We start from the raw sequence: 17,603 nt of genomic DNA on the forward strand, positions 1-17,603 counted from the left end.
CGGAGATGAAGGCAGCGGAGGCCTCGGTGGCGCCCTTGGCTCAGGGGCCGCCGTTGTTACGAGAGAGCGCCCGGGAGGTGGAGGTCTATCCGATCTCTTTCGACGATACCTCCCGGGCACAGGAGGTGGTGGACGCCAAGGACGCTGGTGCCGTGGAACAGCCGGCACCAATCTTGAACGAGGGAAGTTTGGCCCTCGTGCGGGCGCGACCCGAGCCTTGCAGGTGGGACCACCTATGGGTACTGTGGCGGAGCCGGGACGACCTTGAGGGGGAGCCTCTGTTCGCCCTCGAGGACGCAGCCGAGGGCGGGCGGTGGGGCACCTTCGAGCAATACCGCCAGCTAGCGGAGCGGTCGCTGCGGACGGCCTTGTTCGTGGTGGCCGACGAACTGCCTGGAGTCGCCCAGGTTTGCGTTTTCCTTTCTTGCGTGACGTCGTTCTTTTCTCGGTTTTGTCGCAATCGACGACCTCTGTTCTGTTTCCTCAGGAGCTCGAGACCCGGTCCCTTGAGAAGTCGGTCTTTCTCTGGTGGGAGAGGGCCATCTGGGACCAGCTTCAGCAGTAGATGGGCCTTCTTGCCGACGCTAACGAGCTTCTATCAGTGCAAAGCATGGAGGTGGGGGACCTTCACCTTCGCTGTGCCGACGCGAAGGTCGAGGCGGCCACGGCCCAGACACAGCTCACCCCTTTGGCGGCGCGGGTCATGGAGCTGGAGGAGGAGCTTACCCGCGTGGTCAGCGATCGGGATGCCTTCAGGTCTTGGGCCGAAGAAGCAACGGCCTCAAGCAAGACCCTCACCGGGCAGATGGGGGCAGAGGAGAGTGCGCACCGGCTGACAAAAGGTGCTCTGAACGAGGCCCTTGCTGTGGTTGAGGCCTCGCAAATCGAGGCTGTGGTTTTGAAGGGGGCGGTCGAGGGTGAGTTCCAGCCCCCTTGTTTTGTTTCCTTTTCCTTATGTTCGCTCCCTGACTTCCTTGTATGACGCAGAGCTGGGAAGTGAAGCTTCCAGGGCGGCCGAGGCCTCTAGGGTCGAGGCCCAACGGTTGAAGGAGAAGGCCGAGGCCTATCAAGCCAAGACCCGATGCTGGGAGCAGAAGGCCAAGGGTGAGTTCTGTGGGCTTCCGTCCCTAACTTAGGTTGTTCTTTCTCTCGCTCGACCTGATTCCATTTTCCGTGGTGCAGAGTCAGAGGCAGAGATCATTCAGGCCGCCAAGGCTTCCAGCGCGGTGCAGACGGTGCTCGAGACCGAGATTGGGGAGCATGAGGCACTGAAACGTGCTGCCCTTTCTGCGTGCGAGGCCTTAGAGGTCGAGGGGGTTTAGTCAGGCAGCTCCCTTGGGAGCCGCTTGATTGCGCTGAGCAGCTAGATGCGCGAGCCGCTCCGAGGGGCACTGCACACGGGTGTCAAGCGGGCGCTGGCCATCATCTCCTCTCACTACCTTGGCGTCGACCTCTCGGTCATCAGTGATGGCTATGTTCTGCCTGATGATGACGAGGAGGCTGACGCGGCGGTCGCGAAGCTGACGGAGGCGGCGGAAGGCCTTGGCACGGTGCTGGCGACGCTCTTCGAAGAGGAGGTGGTTCCTCCCCTACCATCTGCCGGTGCTGAAGGCCCTGAGCCTTGATCTGGGCCCCAGGGGCTATGTAAAAATAGAATAGGGGTTATTTTTTGTATCGTAACGCTTGTGGCCGTCGAGGCCTTTATTTTTGAAGTACTTGTGTTTCTTAGTTGTTTTTCTTATGTTTCTGAGCCTCTGCCCTCTGTCGCTCCTGATCGGATTTCGTTTGCAAAACACCCCCTTGGGGCCTAAGCCGTCCCTTGAGCGAGAGGTAGTGAGGGAGTGCCATAGCCCGGAGGCGTAGGCCGTCTCGTGACTCTACCGGCCTCTTGCTTAGGAAACAGACCTTGGTCCGAGGGGTTTTTACAACTGATTCGTCAGAGCCTGCTAGGGACTTGGCGTAGGAATTTTTGCGAAAAACAACTAAAGAATGGTGCATGGGACCTAGGGGACGCCTAGGGGGGTCCCCTATCTAGCCCCCAAGGGAGGCTTGGTTCTGCCGAGGCAGAACCAAGTCTCCCTTGCCGTGTTACTGTATTGTCGAGGCCTACGATGGGCTCGGGGGGGTTCTCGAAAATTTAGACCAACTAAAGAACGCTTTTTAATTGTATTTCGAGAAATGATATATACAATGCTTGGAAATTTAGGGATAAAAGCGACATAGCTGTTCTATGTTCCAAGCGTTGGTGAAGACTTCGCCCTTCTCATTGGCCAGTTTGTAGGTCTCAGGCTTCAGCACTTGGGCGATGATGTACGGTCCTTCCCATGGCGGGGTCAGCTTGTGGCGACCCTTGTTGCTCTGTGCTAGCGTCAACACCAGGTCGCCTACCTTCAAGTCTCGGCCTCGGACGCGTCGGGCCTGATAGCGCCGTAGGCTCTGCTGGTATTTGGCCAAGTGTAGTAGCGCGATGTCTCGGGCTTCCTCTAGTTGATCAAGGGCGTCCTCTCGGGTGATGCGGTTACTTTGTTCGTTATAGGCTTGCAGCCTCGGGGAACCATATTCCAAGTTGGTGGGGAGGATGGCCTCGGCCCCATAGACTAGGAAGAAAGGCGTGAATCCCGTGGCTCGGCTTGGAGTGTTCCTTAGGCTCCAGATGACCGATGGGAGTTCAGCGAGCCATTTCTTGCCAAACTTTTTCAACCGGTTATGAATCCTTGGCTTGAGGCCTTGTAGGATCATGCACGCTCTACTTGGCCGTTGGTCCTTGGGTGTCCTATGGCTGACCAGGCCACATGGATGTGGAGGTCGTCGCAAAACGTCAGGAACCTTTTGCCAGTGAACTGCGTCCTGTTGTCGGTGATGATGGTGTTGGGGACCCCAAACCTATGGATAATGTCAGTGAAGAACAGCACCGCCTGCTCGGATTTGATTCGATTGATCGGACGAGCCTCGATCCATTTGGAGAACTTGTCGATTAATACCAATAGATGGGTGAAGCCCCCGAGGGCCTTTTGTAGTGGCCCGACCATGTTGAGCCCCCACACGGCGAATGGCCATGTGATGGGGATGGTTTGAAGGGCCAGGGCCGGGAGATGTGTCTGCCGAGCATAGTACTGGCATCCTTCGCAGGAGCATATCAGCTTGGTAGCGTCGGCGACTGCTGTCGGCCAGTAGTACCCCTGGCGGAAAGCGTTCCCTACGAGCGTCCGAGGCACCGCATGGTGCCCGCAGGTGCCTACGTGCAAGTCCCAAAGCAGGGCTTGGCCCGCTTCGGAACTGATACACCGTTGGAGGACACCTGAGGGACTTCGCCTGTATAATTCGTCATTGTAGAGGGCGTAGGTCTTGGCTCACCGCGCAAGCTGTCGCGCTTCAGTTCTGTCGTCAGGAAGCTCCCCCCGATCAAGCCAATCGAGGAACAGGACTCGCCAATCCGCGTCCTGATCAGTCTGTGGAGGCTCGGCGTTGACTTCCATGACCTTGGGCTTGGTCGAGGGGGTCTCGGCAGCAGAGGGGGCGTCGAGCTTCGCCATGGGTTCCACAGGTGGGCCCTCCATTGTTGCTGAGGTGTATCCAATGGAAATATTTGTGGAGGTCTCTGGCGAAGACGTTTGGGGGGACCGGGCCCCATGCCGAGGCCATCTTTGCCAGCTCGTCGGTGGCCTCGTTGTACTTCCGCACGACGTGATTTAGTTCAAGACCATCGAACTTGTCTTCTAGGCGTCGTACCAACTTGCAGTAAGCCTCCATTTTGGGGTCGAGGCAATTTGACTCCTTCATCACTTGATCTATGACGAGCTGTGAGTTGCCTCGGACGTCGAGGCGCCACGCCCCAAGTTCGATGGTGACTTGTAAGCCGTTGATGAGGGCCTCATATTCGGCCACATTGTTGGAGGCGGAGAAGTGGAGCCGCACCATGTAGCGCATGTGTACTCTAAGGGGCGAAATGAAGAGCAGACCCGCACCTGCCCTAGTCTTCGTTAGGGATCCATCAAAGTACAGGGTCCAGCACTCCGTCTAAATTTGAGTGGGTGGCAGTTGGGTATCATTCCATTCAGCCATGAAATCGGCCAAGACCTGAGACTTGGTCGCTTTTCGAGGCGCAAAGGTCAAGGTTTCCCCCATAAGCTTGACAGCCCATTTGGCTATCCTGCCCAAGGCCTCCTAGTTATGAACTATTTCGCCCAGGGGGAAAGATGATACCACAGTCACTAGGTGCGACTCGAAGTTGTGACGCAGTTTGCGCCGGGCCAGGACCACAGCGTAGACCAGCTTCTGGATGTGGGGGTAGCGTGCTTTGGTCTCGGAGAGCACCTTGCTGATGAAATAAATAGGTCGTTGGGTGGGCAGAGTATTCCCCTCTTCCTGCCTCTCTACCACTACGGTAGCGCTGACCACTTGGGTCGTTGTGGCAACATAGAGTAAGAGGGTCTCGTCCATGGCCGGGGGTATCAGGATGGGAGGATTCGTGAGCAGTGCTTTGAGTCTGTCGAGGGCCTCTTCAGCCTCGGGAGTCCAAGAAAAACGCTCGGATTTTCTCAAGAGTCGGTACAGAGGCAAACCTTTTTCACCGAGGCGCGAGATGAAGCGGCTCAGGGCCGCAAGGCATCCCATGACCCTCTATACTCCCTTGAGGTCCCTGATTGGTCCCATGCCGGTTATGTCCGAGACCTTCTCTGGGTTGGCTTCAATGCCACGTTCCGAGACTATGAATCCCAAGAGCATGCCTCGGGGGACCCCGAACACACACTTCTCGGGATTGAGCTTGATGCCCTTCTCTCTAAGGCATTTGAAGGTTATCCTCAAGTCATCAATGAGATCCTCAGCCTTTCTGGTTTTGACCACGATGTCATCTACATAGGCCTCGATGGTCTGCCCGATGTTGTCGCCAAAGACCTGGGTCATGCACCGCTGGTACGTGGCACCTGCGTTTCTGAGGCCGAAGGGCATCGTCACGTAGCAGTACATGCCGAATGGTGTGATGAAAGAAGTCGCGAGCTAGTCGAACTCTTTCATCTTGATTTGATGGTAACCAGAGTACGCATCAAGGAAAGACAGGGTCTCGCACCCTATAGTGGAATCAACGATTTGATCGATTCGAGGTAATGAGAAGGGGACCTTTGGACAGGCTTTGTTCAAACTGGTGTAGTCTACACATATCCTCCATTTCCCATTTTTCTTCTTAACTAACATGGGGTTAGCCAACCACTCTGGGTGGGACACTTCCTTGATGAACCCAGCCGCCAAGAGTTTCTATATCTCCTTACCGATGGCCCTACGCTTTTCCTCATCGAAGCGGCGCAGGCGTTGCCTCGTGGGTCTAGATCCGGCCCAGATGTCCAGGGCATGCTCGGCAACCTCCCTTGGTATGCCTGGCATGTCTAAGGGACTCCATGCGAATATGTCGGTGTTCGCACGGAGAAAGTCGACGAGCATGGCCTCCTATTTGATGTTGAGGGTGGCACTGATCCTCAGCGCTCGGTCGTTAGGGTAGGCGGGGTCGACCGGGATGAGTTTGATGGTTTCTGTGGGCTCGAACGCCCCCGCGCGATGCTTGGAGTCAGGCACCTCGCCACTAAGTTGGTCGAGGTGGGCGATGAGGGTCTCGGCCTCCGCAAGGGCCTCGGCGTACTCGATGCATTCAACGTCGCAGTCGTATGCATGTTCGTATGTGGACTCAATCGTGATGACACCGCTAGGGCCTGGCATCTTGAGCTTGAGGTAGGTATAGTTGGGCACTGCCATGAACTTGGTGTAGCATGGCCGCCCTAGAATGGCATGGTAGACTCCCCCGAACCCGACTACCTCGAAGGTGAGGACTTCCTTGCGGTAGTTGGAGGGGGTGCCGAAGCAGACAGGAAGGTCGATGCGCCCGAGGGGTCACGTGCGCTTCCCTGGCACGATGCTGTGGAAGGGCGCGACATCACCTCAGAGCCTTGACCAGTCGATCTCTAAGAGCTCCAGGGTGTTGGCGTAGAGGATGTTGAGGCCGCTGCCTCCGTCCATCAACACCTTGGAGAGTCGGGTGTTGCCGATGATCGGGTCGACAACCAGTGGGTACTGCCCAGAATTTTGAACATGGTCAGGGTGGTCATCTCGATTGAAGGTGATCACCTCTTGGGACCAGTCGAGGTACTGGGGGGTGGCCACCTTGACCGAGAAGACCTCTCGGCGTTCCCTCTTGCGCTGCCGCACCATGAGGCATGCTGAGGGCCAACCGAAGATCATGAAGGTGTTGCGTACCTCGGGGAACCTGTCGTCCTTGTCCTTGTCCCGGTCGCCGGCGCCCTTCTGCTTGGCGTCATCGTCGGGGAGCCCGAGCCTAGCATAGTAATGCCGCAGCATGGTGCAATCCTCAAGAGTGTGCTTGACTGGGCCCTGGTGGTATGGGCAGGGTTTCTTGAGCATGTCGTCGAAGGGTCTAAGGCCTTTGAAGCCTCGGGGGTTTTTGCGTTCTGCGGCTACGACCAGATCAGCCTCCAGGACCTCCTGCTTCAGTAGGCGCCCCTTTTTCTTTCTCTTGGGGAGGTGGGAGGCTGAGGCCTCGGGGGCCTCGTCCCTCCGCTTACCCCTGGTGTCGGGGAAGATGGCTCCAATAGCCTCTTCACCCAAGGCGAAGCTGGTGGCAATGTCGAGGAGCGTGGCAGCAGAGCACGGCATGTTCTGACCTAACTCTCAAACCAAGTCCCGACAAGTGGTGCCGGAGAGGAAAGCCTAGACGATCTCCAAGTCACCGACACTGGGCAACTCGGTGCACTGTTTGGAGAAGCGCCGGATGAAGTCTCAGAGAGACTCGTCCGGCTTCTGGCGATAGCTCTTAAGATCCCAGGAGTTCCCAGGGCACACGTATGTGCCCTGAAAGTTCCCGACGAAGACTCTAACCAAGTCACGCCAGTCGTAGATTTGCGAGGGAGGAAGGTGCTTGAGCCAGGCTCGCGCTGAGTCTGACAAGAGCAAGGGGAGGTTGTGGATGATGAGCAGGTCATTGTTCGCGCCACCTAGCTAGCAGGCTAGGCGGTAATCAGCAAGCCAGAGTTTAGGATTGGTCTCGCCGCTGTACTTTGTGAGATTGGCTGGTTGCCGAAACTGGGCAGGGAAAAGAGCAGCGCGGATGGCCCTGTTGAAGACCTGAGGGCCTGGCGGTTCAGGGGAAGGGCTACGGTCCTCCCCGCTGTCGTAGCAACCGCCTCGGTGTGGGTGGTAGCCCCAAGCGGGCCCCTCGTTGTCGTGGCGTCGTTGCCTGTTGACCACCTCATGGTCTCCCTGTACCTCGCGTCGATTGCCGAGGCGGTCCAGAAGCACAGGGGCCCATTAGGCTATCGGCGCTCGGTCAGGCTCGGGACGAGCTGGGGCTTCCCTGTCCTACTGAGGCGGTGCCGTGGGTAGGTTCGAGGCACCCCCGTGTCGTCGGGAGGCGGAACTCTCAGCCTGCTGAACCGCGGTGGTCTCTAGGAGATCCCGGAGCTCACCGCGGACCCGCCGCCCCTCCGTGGTAGAAGGCTCGGGCATTGCGCGGACCAGCATTGCCGCAGCCGTGACGTTCTGGCTAGCGCGATTGAAGACTGGGGGTTGCTCACTCCCTTCGTCATCATGGATGCGGTGATGCACATCGTGGGCCCTCTATCAGGCTCCCCTGCCTTCACCGTGACCTCGCTGTTCCTATTCGAGAGAGTCTTGAAGCTGCTACAGAAGGAGTTGGTCTTGTTCGACCTTGGCCTAGAGCTCATGGAGCTGTTCTAGGTCTGGGCGCTGAGGTCGCGCAAGAGCGACGTTCTCATTTCGTGCGGCCAGCAGGACGGCGTGTGGAGGTGTGACGGCGCCCGCGCCTGGGCGAAGCGAGGAACGGCTACCTGCCCCCTCGTACTCTTCGCCCGCCCTCAGCATCCCGAGCCCGACGTGAAAACACTCGCGAGTGGGGTCGTAGGTGCCTTCGTCATCAGAGTCGGAGTAGCCGAAGCAGTAGTCGCTTGCGGCCAAGAACTAGCGCAAAGCCCCAGGGTCGTTGAGTTCGGAGAAATCCACTCCGGGCCATGCCTTGTTCTCATCCGAGGAGTCGGCGTGGGTGCTCAGGTCGAGAGCGAAGTGCTGGCAGCATTCCGAGGGATGCTCGTGAGCGGCAGTGTAAGCATAGGCGTAAGAGGCGGCGGCATTTCTCAACCCAAAGGGGTATGGGGATGGTGCCGTCGCCAGATTCTGCCCTGCCGGGGTCGGTTCTTCAGGGAGTGGTGGAGCGGAGCTTGATGACTGGGCATCGCCGCGTGTCACAGGCGACTTTCCTTTGTCCAAGCTCAGGCTAGACAGGTCCCTAGCTAGGGACCCTGTGCCAATAGCTGGTCATAGGATATCGGCGGGGGGTGGTGTGCCGCCCCGGATTCGCATAGCGTCGGGGTGGCCTTGTTCGTGTCGTGCTTGGCGAGCGCGGCGAGAGCGGCCGCCTGGGCGCCGCCTGCGCCTGGGCTGCCGGGGCATAACTTCATCGTCGGACGGTGGGGCTCAAGGAGTGAGGAGTACCATGTCGTACTCATGCCCTAGAGACATGAACTCTAGGCTCCCGAACCAAACCACGGTGCCAAGACGCAATGGTCGTACGGGGTCTACCATCCGGAACCTACTGGGATGACGAAACTAACACGTAGAGGCCCCTACCTGGCATGCCAACTATCGATGTTTCGGACCGAGGGGTCCTCAACCAACCAGTGAATTTGTTCTGCGTGCTCTCGATTCCGGATGGTGATGCAAAGAGACACAAGGTTTATACTGGTTCAGACAATCGAGGCCCTACATCCAGTCTGAGAGGTCGATCTTGTATTCCTTGCACCGAAGTGCTCATAGTAGGGGGTTACAAGCTAAGGGAGAGAGGGAGCTGGTCCCAGGTCTTGGCAGGGTGTCGTGTGGGCTGCTTGAGGTGTTGCTCTCAGGCGGCAGGGATGTGCGCGTGTGTGTGTGTTACAAGGTGTTCTCCTTTTTTCTCTTTCAAAACGGCCCAAGTCCTCTCCTTTTATAGCCTGAAGGGAGGACAAGGACGGTACATGAGCTAACTATACGGTGTCGTGTGAACAGAGGCAGCATGTCTGGGCCCTGTAGCCTGTTCCTGTGGCGGCGTGGCCGTCGGAGTGGTCCGTCCTTGGAGCACTGGAGCGGCGTGGTCGTCCCATCAGATTCTGTGCGTCGTGGGAACCTCAGGACTGCCTCAGAGTGGGTGCAGCAGTGAACTTGCAAGCCACTATGGATGGACTGTGCGTAAGGCCAAGACTTGGTCGGTGCCGAGGCTGCACCGCGGTGGAGGGGTCTCGGTAGGCGCAAACCCCAAGATCGCCGAGACCTTGGTGTACAGTGCCGAGGCCTCAAGTGGGCAGCTGATCATGGGCATAGCGTTAGGACACAGTGACCGGTAATCCCCGCCGTACCCTGTCCCAGCCGGTATGGCACTGATCGTGGACATAGTGTTAGGACACAGTGGCCGGTAATCCCCGCCGTGCCCTGTCCCGGCCGGTATGGCGCTGATGCGACCTCAGATCGTGTCGGCCATTCTGTGGCATTGAGCCATCGTCCGGCTGAGATTGCGGGAGTGGTTGAAGCATTAATGAGACATGACGCATTGTCTGGAGGGTCGGTCGAGGCGGGGGGTGATGGGCTGCGGACGACCTGGCCTCGGGTGACACGGAGAATGAGGCCTCGCGCGAGACGGAGATTGGGCTCCTTGCTGAGGCCTCGCGCAAGACGCCTCGCGTGATATAGAGAATGCACCCCCTGCCGAGGCCTTCCGTGGAGAGCCTCGAGCGAGGCAGAGACGGCGCTCCCTACCGAGGCCTTCCCTGGGGAGCCTCGCGCGAGGCGGAGTTTGTGTCAGGATGCCGAGACCTCCTGCTCGAGGCTCGAGGCGAGGAGGAGGAGGACCCAGTGGGCTCGGTCATGGCAGGTGAGGGGCCCACGGCTTACCTTCTAGCTTCATTTTTTAGATGGGACTTTAGCGACCCATTTGATGTTTGCTTGGGGTACCCCGTTCTAAGGTACCCGACACATACACTTGCAACATGTGCTTTCAGCACAATATCTCCTTGCCACTTGGGAGAATGGAGGTTCATCGGCGTGCTGGAGGCAGCGGCCCGGCGACGCTTGTAGGCGGCGGTGGCTCCACAACATGGCCGAGGGGCAGTGGCTACACAACTTGGAGAGGGCAGCCACACGCCATGTCATCCTGCAGCAGCATCTCGATGGTGCGGAGCTCACCGCTGCTCCGATGGAGAAGGCCGCGGCAGATCCAGCGGAGAAGGCCATAGCAGGTCGCTCTGGTGGAGAAGGCAGGCAAGAGGAGCGATGGAGAGAGAGGCGCGATGGAGAGAAAGGTGAGCGGGAGCACACAGTGGAGAGGGGGGCGTAGTGGAGAGAAGGCGGGCATGAGGCACGATGGAGATGACGGGCGGGATATGTGGCGGAGCACGATCGCAGGCTCACGGCGCTGCGGTGAGTTTTTCCTTTTTCTTTTAGGAAACAATGATGGCTAGAGATGGATGATAGGAACAGATAGGAGAGCCTTCTAGGCCTCCCAACCTGCCAGCGGGGCCGTCCGGGGAGGACAAACGCCCTAATACAAGCATTACCGATTATCGATTGATCGAAAGTAACCTTATCGCCCACCATAGATACCTTATAAACATCTATTTTCGTCGGTGGAACAATTTTCCTCTCCAAACAGAGCATTTGAACGTTAGTGAACAATAAGTGAGTTAGTTACTCCTCCATCTAAACAAGACTATAATTCTGCAATTCAAGCGCATTCTCCTGTACAAGCACTATAGTACATGCAGCTAGACAAACACATTCCTCAAACAGCTTTATACGGCTCCTGTAATGCAGGCTGAGCAGAGCATGGCAACCAAATAGGTCCAAAGTTGATTCTTTGCCATTGTAGTTTTTAGGATGGAGGGAGTACTACTATAGACAACACAATATACCTTTGATTCGTGCACGACTCCTTGCTGGGTTTATGGATGGCAACGGGGATGTACCCGTCGGGTATCGCCGGAACGTTCTCTTCCCCGCTACGGAGAATTCATCCCGTCCCTGTCCCTGTTAACTATCTCAGGTATAGATTTTTGTGCATCCTCGTACCCGTCGGGCATCGGTCGGGTAACAGATACCCGACGGGTATTGCATACCCAATAAACAAGGACACTTGGGGTCGCAACTTTGCAATCAGAGACGTTTCTTCTTCACCCGGGTATAAGTGTCGGAGTCTCGGAGATGGCGAGGAGAAGGAGAGAGGTTGCGAGGAGGACGAGCAAAGGTGGCAGAGAGACCGAAATGAGGAAGCGAGGAGCACGAGCGCTCGTGAGGCAGGCGTGCTTGTGCTGCTAGTTGCGATGGTGAGAAAAAATTGAACTAGGGTTCCTAGAACACACAAACTATATATATGATTGTTCAGATTTAGGCCAAACTACCTATGTTGAACTTCTTTAGGCCTAATACTCGTATGACAGCTTAAATAGTTGGGTTCCCCAATGGGTAACGGGGACGAGTAAACAGGGAACGTTCTCATGCCCGCTATACCCATCGGGGATGGATTCTTGCCCATTTAGATGCCTGCGGGTAAAGATATGATCACATCCCCGTCCCCTAATGGATCAAATACCATCGGGTATCGGGTATCGAGGCCTGTTGCCATCTTTAGCTAGGTTGATGATGACCTTTGTGAGAAAGCTAGATCGACTGGTGGCAGTGAAGGCCTACCAGGCAAATGCATCCTAGTACCGAGTGTGGGAAGGATGCCCGGCCTAGACAACAATTGTTAGCTTCAATCTCAACAAGCCTTGAGTGCTACATACAATCGAGGCCTTTTGTATAACTGGCAGGAGTAAGCGAACTGAACTACACTCAATTAGTTATGTTTTTTAGGGTGCAATCTTTTTACTCAGATTAAAATTATGGATGGACTTGATGTAGGTGATCGCATTTTCTAAATTTATTTTAGCACTTAGCGGTGCTAGCTATTTTTTAGGGTATACGAGTGTTTGCGTTTGTACTATGATCAGCGTCTGCTGGGTCTCGCAAAAAGAAAAGAAAAGAAAACTAGTAGGAGTATGTAATATATCTACTTAAAAGACCTAAGCTCTGTTTGGATCCACAAAACTAACAACTAGTTGACTAATTTTTAGTTCCTAAGTATCCAAACAGGAGATTAATTGTTAGTTCACTAGTCATGAACTAGTTGCTAGTTCACTAGTCCACTTATAAGAGCTAATAGGACTAGTTGTTACTCCTAGTTCATCCAAACATACCCCTACTCATTTAGTTTTAAATTGTAAGTCATTTTTTTTCTTTCTAAATATCATTTTTATTAGATAATAGTAAAAAATATGTATATCTATAAGAAGGTGAAATGGCTGTCGGTGTGGGACCCATAGGATACCCCGCAAGGAAGAGAGAAGATCTAATCTAACTAGGTTTCTCCCCATGTAATCTTAGTAGTAGTATTATTCTATAATCCTACTAGGAACTCTCATTGTAAACCGACTAGGATTCTGACCTCCTGACTATATAAAGGAGGGCAGGGTTCCTAGAGGACGGGATTTTTTTGGGTAACAACACAACAACACACAACCAATCCAACGCAAAGGCTAACGCCGACTAGATGTAGGGCTATTACTCGACTACAGTCGAGGGCCTGAACTAGGATAAATCGACTGTCTCTTGCGTTAACCGTCGAGTTCTGCATACGCTGAATCCCGAACATACTACCTTGGGGAACCCCATGGCAAGCTATCGGTGGTCAAACATCGACAGCTGCCGCGCCAGGTAGGGGCTTTCAGCAAATTTGCATCCGAGAGCTCAATGGACCTCGACAACATGATCTTCTCAAAGGGATCAATCTTCATCTTCGGTTCATGGATCTGCGAGGCAGGCGATGATGGCAAGCTCCAAGGCCGTCTCCTCGAAGATTCAAATCACCATGAAGACTATTCTATTTCGACGACTACAACAGATCAAATCACCGGAAGATTCGCGCAGCTCATAATGTCCGATTCAACTCAGGTTTTGTGGCTTTGCACATCCGACTCAAACTCAGGCTCCGCATCCGAGATAGAGTCTTATCCGAGTTCTTTTAGGAAACCGAGTTCTTTTTTGATGGGGCTTAAGAACGCGGCCCTGGCCTATCAAGAATACAACTCGGAGTACATGCAGAATCTTTTCAAGAAGCCAGATCCTTTTCTGTTCGGACTCCACAACATGGCAACACCTTATCAGACACGGCCCGAAGGGTTCCTCGATCCGGTGCTTAGAATGCCACTGAAGGGAGCTTAGGATGGTCTTGTACTAACTATAACATCTCAAGATTGCATCGTCCACTGTCCAGGCTCTGTTCCTGAGGATATCAGTACCCGACTGGTCGACACGATGACAACAGCAATTCTACCCTACCAAGAAGAAGACTCGATCTGCGACCTTGAGGCCTCTACTAAATTTATCAGCAACTCCAACAGTGTAAAAACTAACGCCAATAATAGAATAGTTCATGCACGGGAAGTACTCATGGTTCACCATCCTTGATCACCATTGGTCCCACCAGAAGCACCCGATGTCAGGTCATCAGATGAATCAGAATCCAACATATCACCCTTTGCTCAGGGCTACGATGGTGAGACCGAGAATCAGAAACAAGCCAGAGAAAGAAAAAACAAGTTGAAACAAGGACGCCAACACCATGCTAGGCAGTGCAAGGAAGCTTGGATCAGATATGAGTCAGAATTGGCCGAGTACGATAGAAGAAAATCACAATGAGAAGTCGAGGAAAGACGCACGGCAAATATACCCTACGATAAGATCCGAGAAGCATTAGAAGAACTCAGAGCGACCTCACATCCTAGTGAAAAACAAGAACAACTCAGAGATTTTCTCCGGTCAGTAGCCCTAAGGATGCACGAAGAAAGGACCCACTCAAGACTACCCGCCAGATCAACGACCCATAGGCAAGAAGATCAAAATCAAAGAAAGTCCGCTTTTGAGAGACTTGGACCAAGTGGGAGTCATAACAGAGAAAGTAGAAGGGACCATAGTCAGAGCCACCAAGTTGAACAACTAAGAAAGACCAGAAGCAGGGCGCCTGCCCAGACAGCCTCGCAGGATTACTCTCATCAAAACAATAGTTGGCCAGAAGGAGGTGCCGAATCGGAATTCAAAGAAGCCAAAACGCACGATAGATTCCCCTATTTTGCAAGCAGACTTACGTCAATACGACTACCTCACAAGTTCAAACCGTCCAACCACTCTAAATATGATGGCAAAACTAAACCAAAACAGTGGCTCAGGATATACTCGCAATCGATTGAACTAGTCAGAGGAGACAACGATATCAAGATCCTGTTCTTTCCCATGGCCCTAGAAACCATGCCTCTCCAATGGTTTGACAAATGGAATCCAGGATCAATCAGAAATTGGGAGGACTTGCAAAGAGCTTTCTGTGAAAATTTTATAGGTATCATTACACACCTAATCACCCACACAGAGTTAAAAGGACTCAAGCAGAAGGGAGGTGAAAGTCTCAGGGATTACTATCGACGATTCGGTGAACTACGAGCTCAAGTACATGACATCACCGAACGAGAAGTAATTGAAGCTTTCTCTCACGGAATCATGGCTAGGTGGCAATTTCAAGACTTCTGCAAAGAAAATCTGAGAAACAATGAAGAATTCAGATGAATAGTAGAAAAGATGATTACTTCAAAAGAGAAGACACGAGAAAGGTTCCCAGATAGAAGCAACCAAGATAACCTGGAAAAGCAAAATCATCGAAATAGCAGACATCAGGAAAGAAAACGTGGACCAGACAACACCGTGGCAACAGCTGACAAATCAAGGAAGTTTTCCAAACTCAGAAGATATGATGACATCGAAAACATACGTTGCCCATTGCACCCTAATGGGAAGCACACCATCGGAAATTGCTACACCTTCAATGATCGATACACAAGAAAAGATAGTAAGGAGAACACTAAAGAAGACAATCAGAAAAAAGATGAGAACAACCACGAAGACAAGGGATTCCAAAAATCCAGGGGGGCGGTAGCAGTGATCTTCGCCGGGGCCCCGGATTCTAGAAGCAAATATCAAGAAAAATTAGCACTACGAACTATCATGGCAGCAGAACCGGCTACTTCAAGATATCTCAATTGGTCACAGTATTCGATCCAATTTTCAAGAGAAGACCAATGGACTAGCGTAGGAAACATAGGCCATTACCCACTGGTTCTAGATCCAACTATTGCCGGTATGACGATCACCAAGGTACTCACCAACGGGGGAGCTGGACTCAACATCATTTTTTCAGAAACGCTAAGGAAGATGAGACTACAACTCACCGAGATGATTACACCAACAAGTACACCCTTTTATGGCATAGTACCCAGCAAGACAGCCATGCCACTTGGACAAATTACTCTACCAGTTACTTTTGGAACTCCCTCGAACTACCGTACAGAGTTCATCAAGTTTGAGGTTGCAGACTTCGATTCATCATACCATGCAATCCTCAGGCGCCCAGCGCTAGCAAAATTCATGGCAATACCGTATTATCCGTACCTACTGCTTAAGATGCTAGGACCTAACGGTGTCCTTTCTCTTCGAAGTGATTTGAAACGCACTTTTGACTACGATGTTCAGGCAATCCAAATTGCAGCCAAAGCACAAGTCGGCAATGGAAGAAAAAAAATAGCCACTATTGCTGCAGAAATAAGCCAAGAAGAACTAGAGATACCGGCTAAAAAGCCCAGCATCCTCGCACCACCAAAAGAAGCTGACGTCAAGCAAATCAACCTGGGCACTGGCAATCCCTCCAAAACAGCAACCATCAGCACCCACCTCTTGGCAAAATAGGAACTCGTACTCACCAACTTTCTTCGGGACAACAGAGATATCTTCGCTTGGAAGCCAGCCGACATGCCAGGTGTCCCAAGAAAGTTGGCTGAGCACAGAACTGATATCAATGAAGGCTCTGAGCCTATAAAGCAACGGCTATGAGGATTCTCACCTGACAAGAAGGCAGCGATTAAAAAAGAAATCACAAAGCTAATGGCAGCCGGATTCATCAGAGAGATCCTTCATCTAGATTGGCTAGCAAACCCAGTTCTAGTACAGAAAAAGAATACGGACGAGTGGCGCATGTGTGTCGACTACATAGATCTCAACAAACATGGCCCGAAAGATCCATTCAGGCTACCACGCATTGATCAGATAGTTGATTCAACAGCCGGATCTACCCTATTATCCTTTCTTGATTGCTATTCAGGATATCACCAGATTGCATTAAAAGAACAAGACCAGAGCAAGACATCTTTTATCACTCCGTTTGGTACCTACTACTACAAAACCATGTCATTTGGACTCAAGAATGCTAGAGCCACCTATCAAAGAGCTATTCAAACATGCCTTGATGATCAGATCGGTGAAAATGTAGAAGCATATGTGGATTACGTAGTGGTAAAGACAAAGAACCCGGATACACTAATCGAAGACCTAAAGCAAACCTTCGAAAACCTAAAAAGATGGAGGTGGAAATTGAATCCAAACAAATGTGTATTCGGAGTTCCTTCAGGACAACTACTCGGATTCTTGGTCAGTCATCGTGGAATCGAAGCAAGCGCCAAGCAAATTCGAGCCATAACAGAGATGGGCCCTCCTCGAAGCATCAAAGATGTGCAAAAACTAACAGGCTGCATGGCGGCACTCAATCGTTTCATTTTAAGACTCGGTGAAAAAGGGTTACCTTTCTTTAAACTACTAAAGAAGACAGACAAGTTCGAGTGGACGGAAGAAGCCAATGAAGCTTTCAAGAAACTTAAGGCATACCTCACCTCCTCACCAGTTCTCATACCTCCAAAGAAAGATGAAGATATAATGCTATACATTGCGCAACTTCTACTGTGGTTAGCACGACGATAGTAGTAGAAAGAGAAGAAGAATGTCGCTTATATAAAGTGCAACGCCCAGTATACTACATCAGCAAAGTACTGTCAGAATCAAAAATCCGGTACCCACATATGCAAAAACTACTCTACGCCCTACTGATCACTTCACGCAAACTTCGCCACTATTTTGAAAGCCACAAGATTACCATAGTGACAGATTTCCCACTCGGAGACATCTTACACAATAGAGACGCAACAGGGCGCATATCTAAGTGGGCGATTAAACTCGGTGCTCTCAACATCGATTTTACCCCACGGAAAGCAATTAAATCTCAAGCCCTTGCCGATTTTGTTGCCGAGTGGACAGAGATTCAACAACCTACGTCAAATACAATCCTTGACCACTGGAAGATGTACTTTGATGGATCACTCAAGCTAGGCAGAGCCGGTGCGGGCGTTCTCCTAATTTCTCCAGACGGAAAATAACTCAAGTATGTCCTTAAGATATTATGGCAAGCTACCAACAATGAAGCAGAGTACGAAGCTCTCATCCACGGTCTACGAGTGGCAATTACCCTCAGAATCAAGCGATTTCTCGTATACGGTGATTCGGCAGTAGTCATCAACCAAGTCAACAAAGATTGGGATTACACCAAAGAAAACATGGGTGCTTACTACGCTGAAATCCAAAACTCGAAAAAC

The 17,603-nt window shown here is 52.7% G+C and overlaps 1 protein-coding gene across 1 annotated transcript; it reads left to right on the top strand.

Moving 5' to 3' along the window:
- Positions 1-565: 565 nt before the first annotated feature.
- On the top strand, positions 566-1,322 carry LOC136516044 (uncharacterized). The gene is made up of 3 exons (XM_066509457.1): positions 566-842; positions 988-1,104; positions 1,183-1,322. The coding sequence occupies exons 1-3, from the start codon at positions 566-568 to the stop codon at positions 1,320-1,322; spliced, it is 534 nt and encodes a 177-aa protein (XP_066365554.1).
- Positions 1,323-17,603: the final 16,281 nt, after the last annotated feature.

This window comes from Miscanthus floridulus, chromosome 17, assembly GCF_019320115.1.
Source record: "Miscanthus floridulus cultivar M001 chromosome 17, ASM1932011v1, whole genome shotgun sequence".
Classification (NCBI taxonomy): Eukaryota; Viridiplantae; Streptophyta; class Magnoliopsida; order Poales; family Poaceae; genus Miscanthus; species Miscanthus floridulus.

Excerpts from the sequence above, each read along its gene's own strand:
- LOC136516044 (XM_066509457.1), top strand. The coding sequence starts at position 566 with ATGGGCCTTCTTGCCGACGCTAACGAGCTTCTATCAGTGCAAAGCATG. Across the intron at positions 843-987 it reads TGCGCACCGGCTGACAAAAG|AGCTGGGAAGTGAAGCTTCC; the intron begins GTGCTCTGAACG and ends TGTATGACGCAG. Across the intron at positions 1,105-1,182 it reads CTGGGAGCAGAAGGCCAAGG|AGTCAGAGGCAGAGATCATT; the intron begins GTGAGTTCTGTG and ends TCCGTGGTGCAG.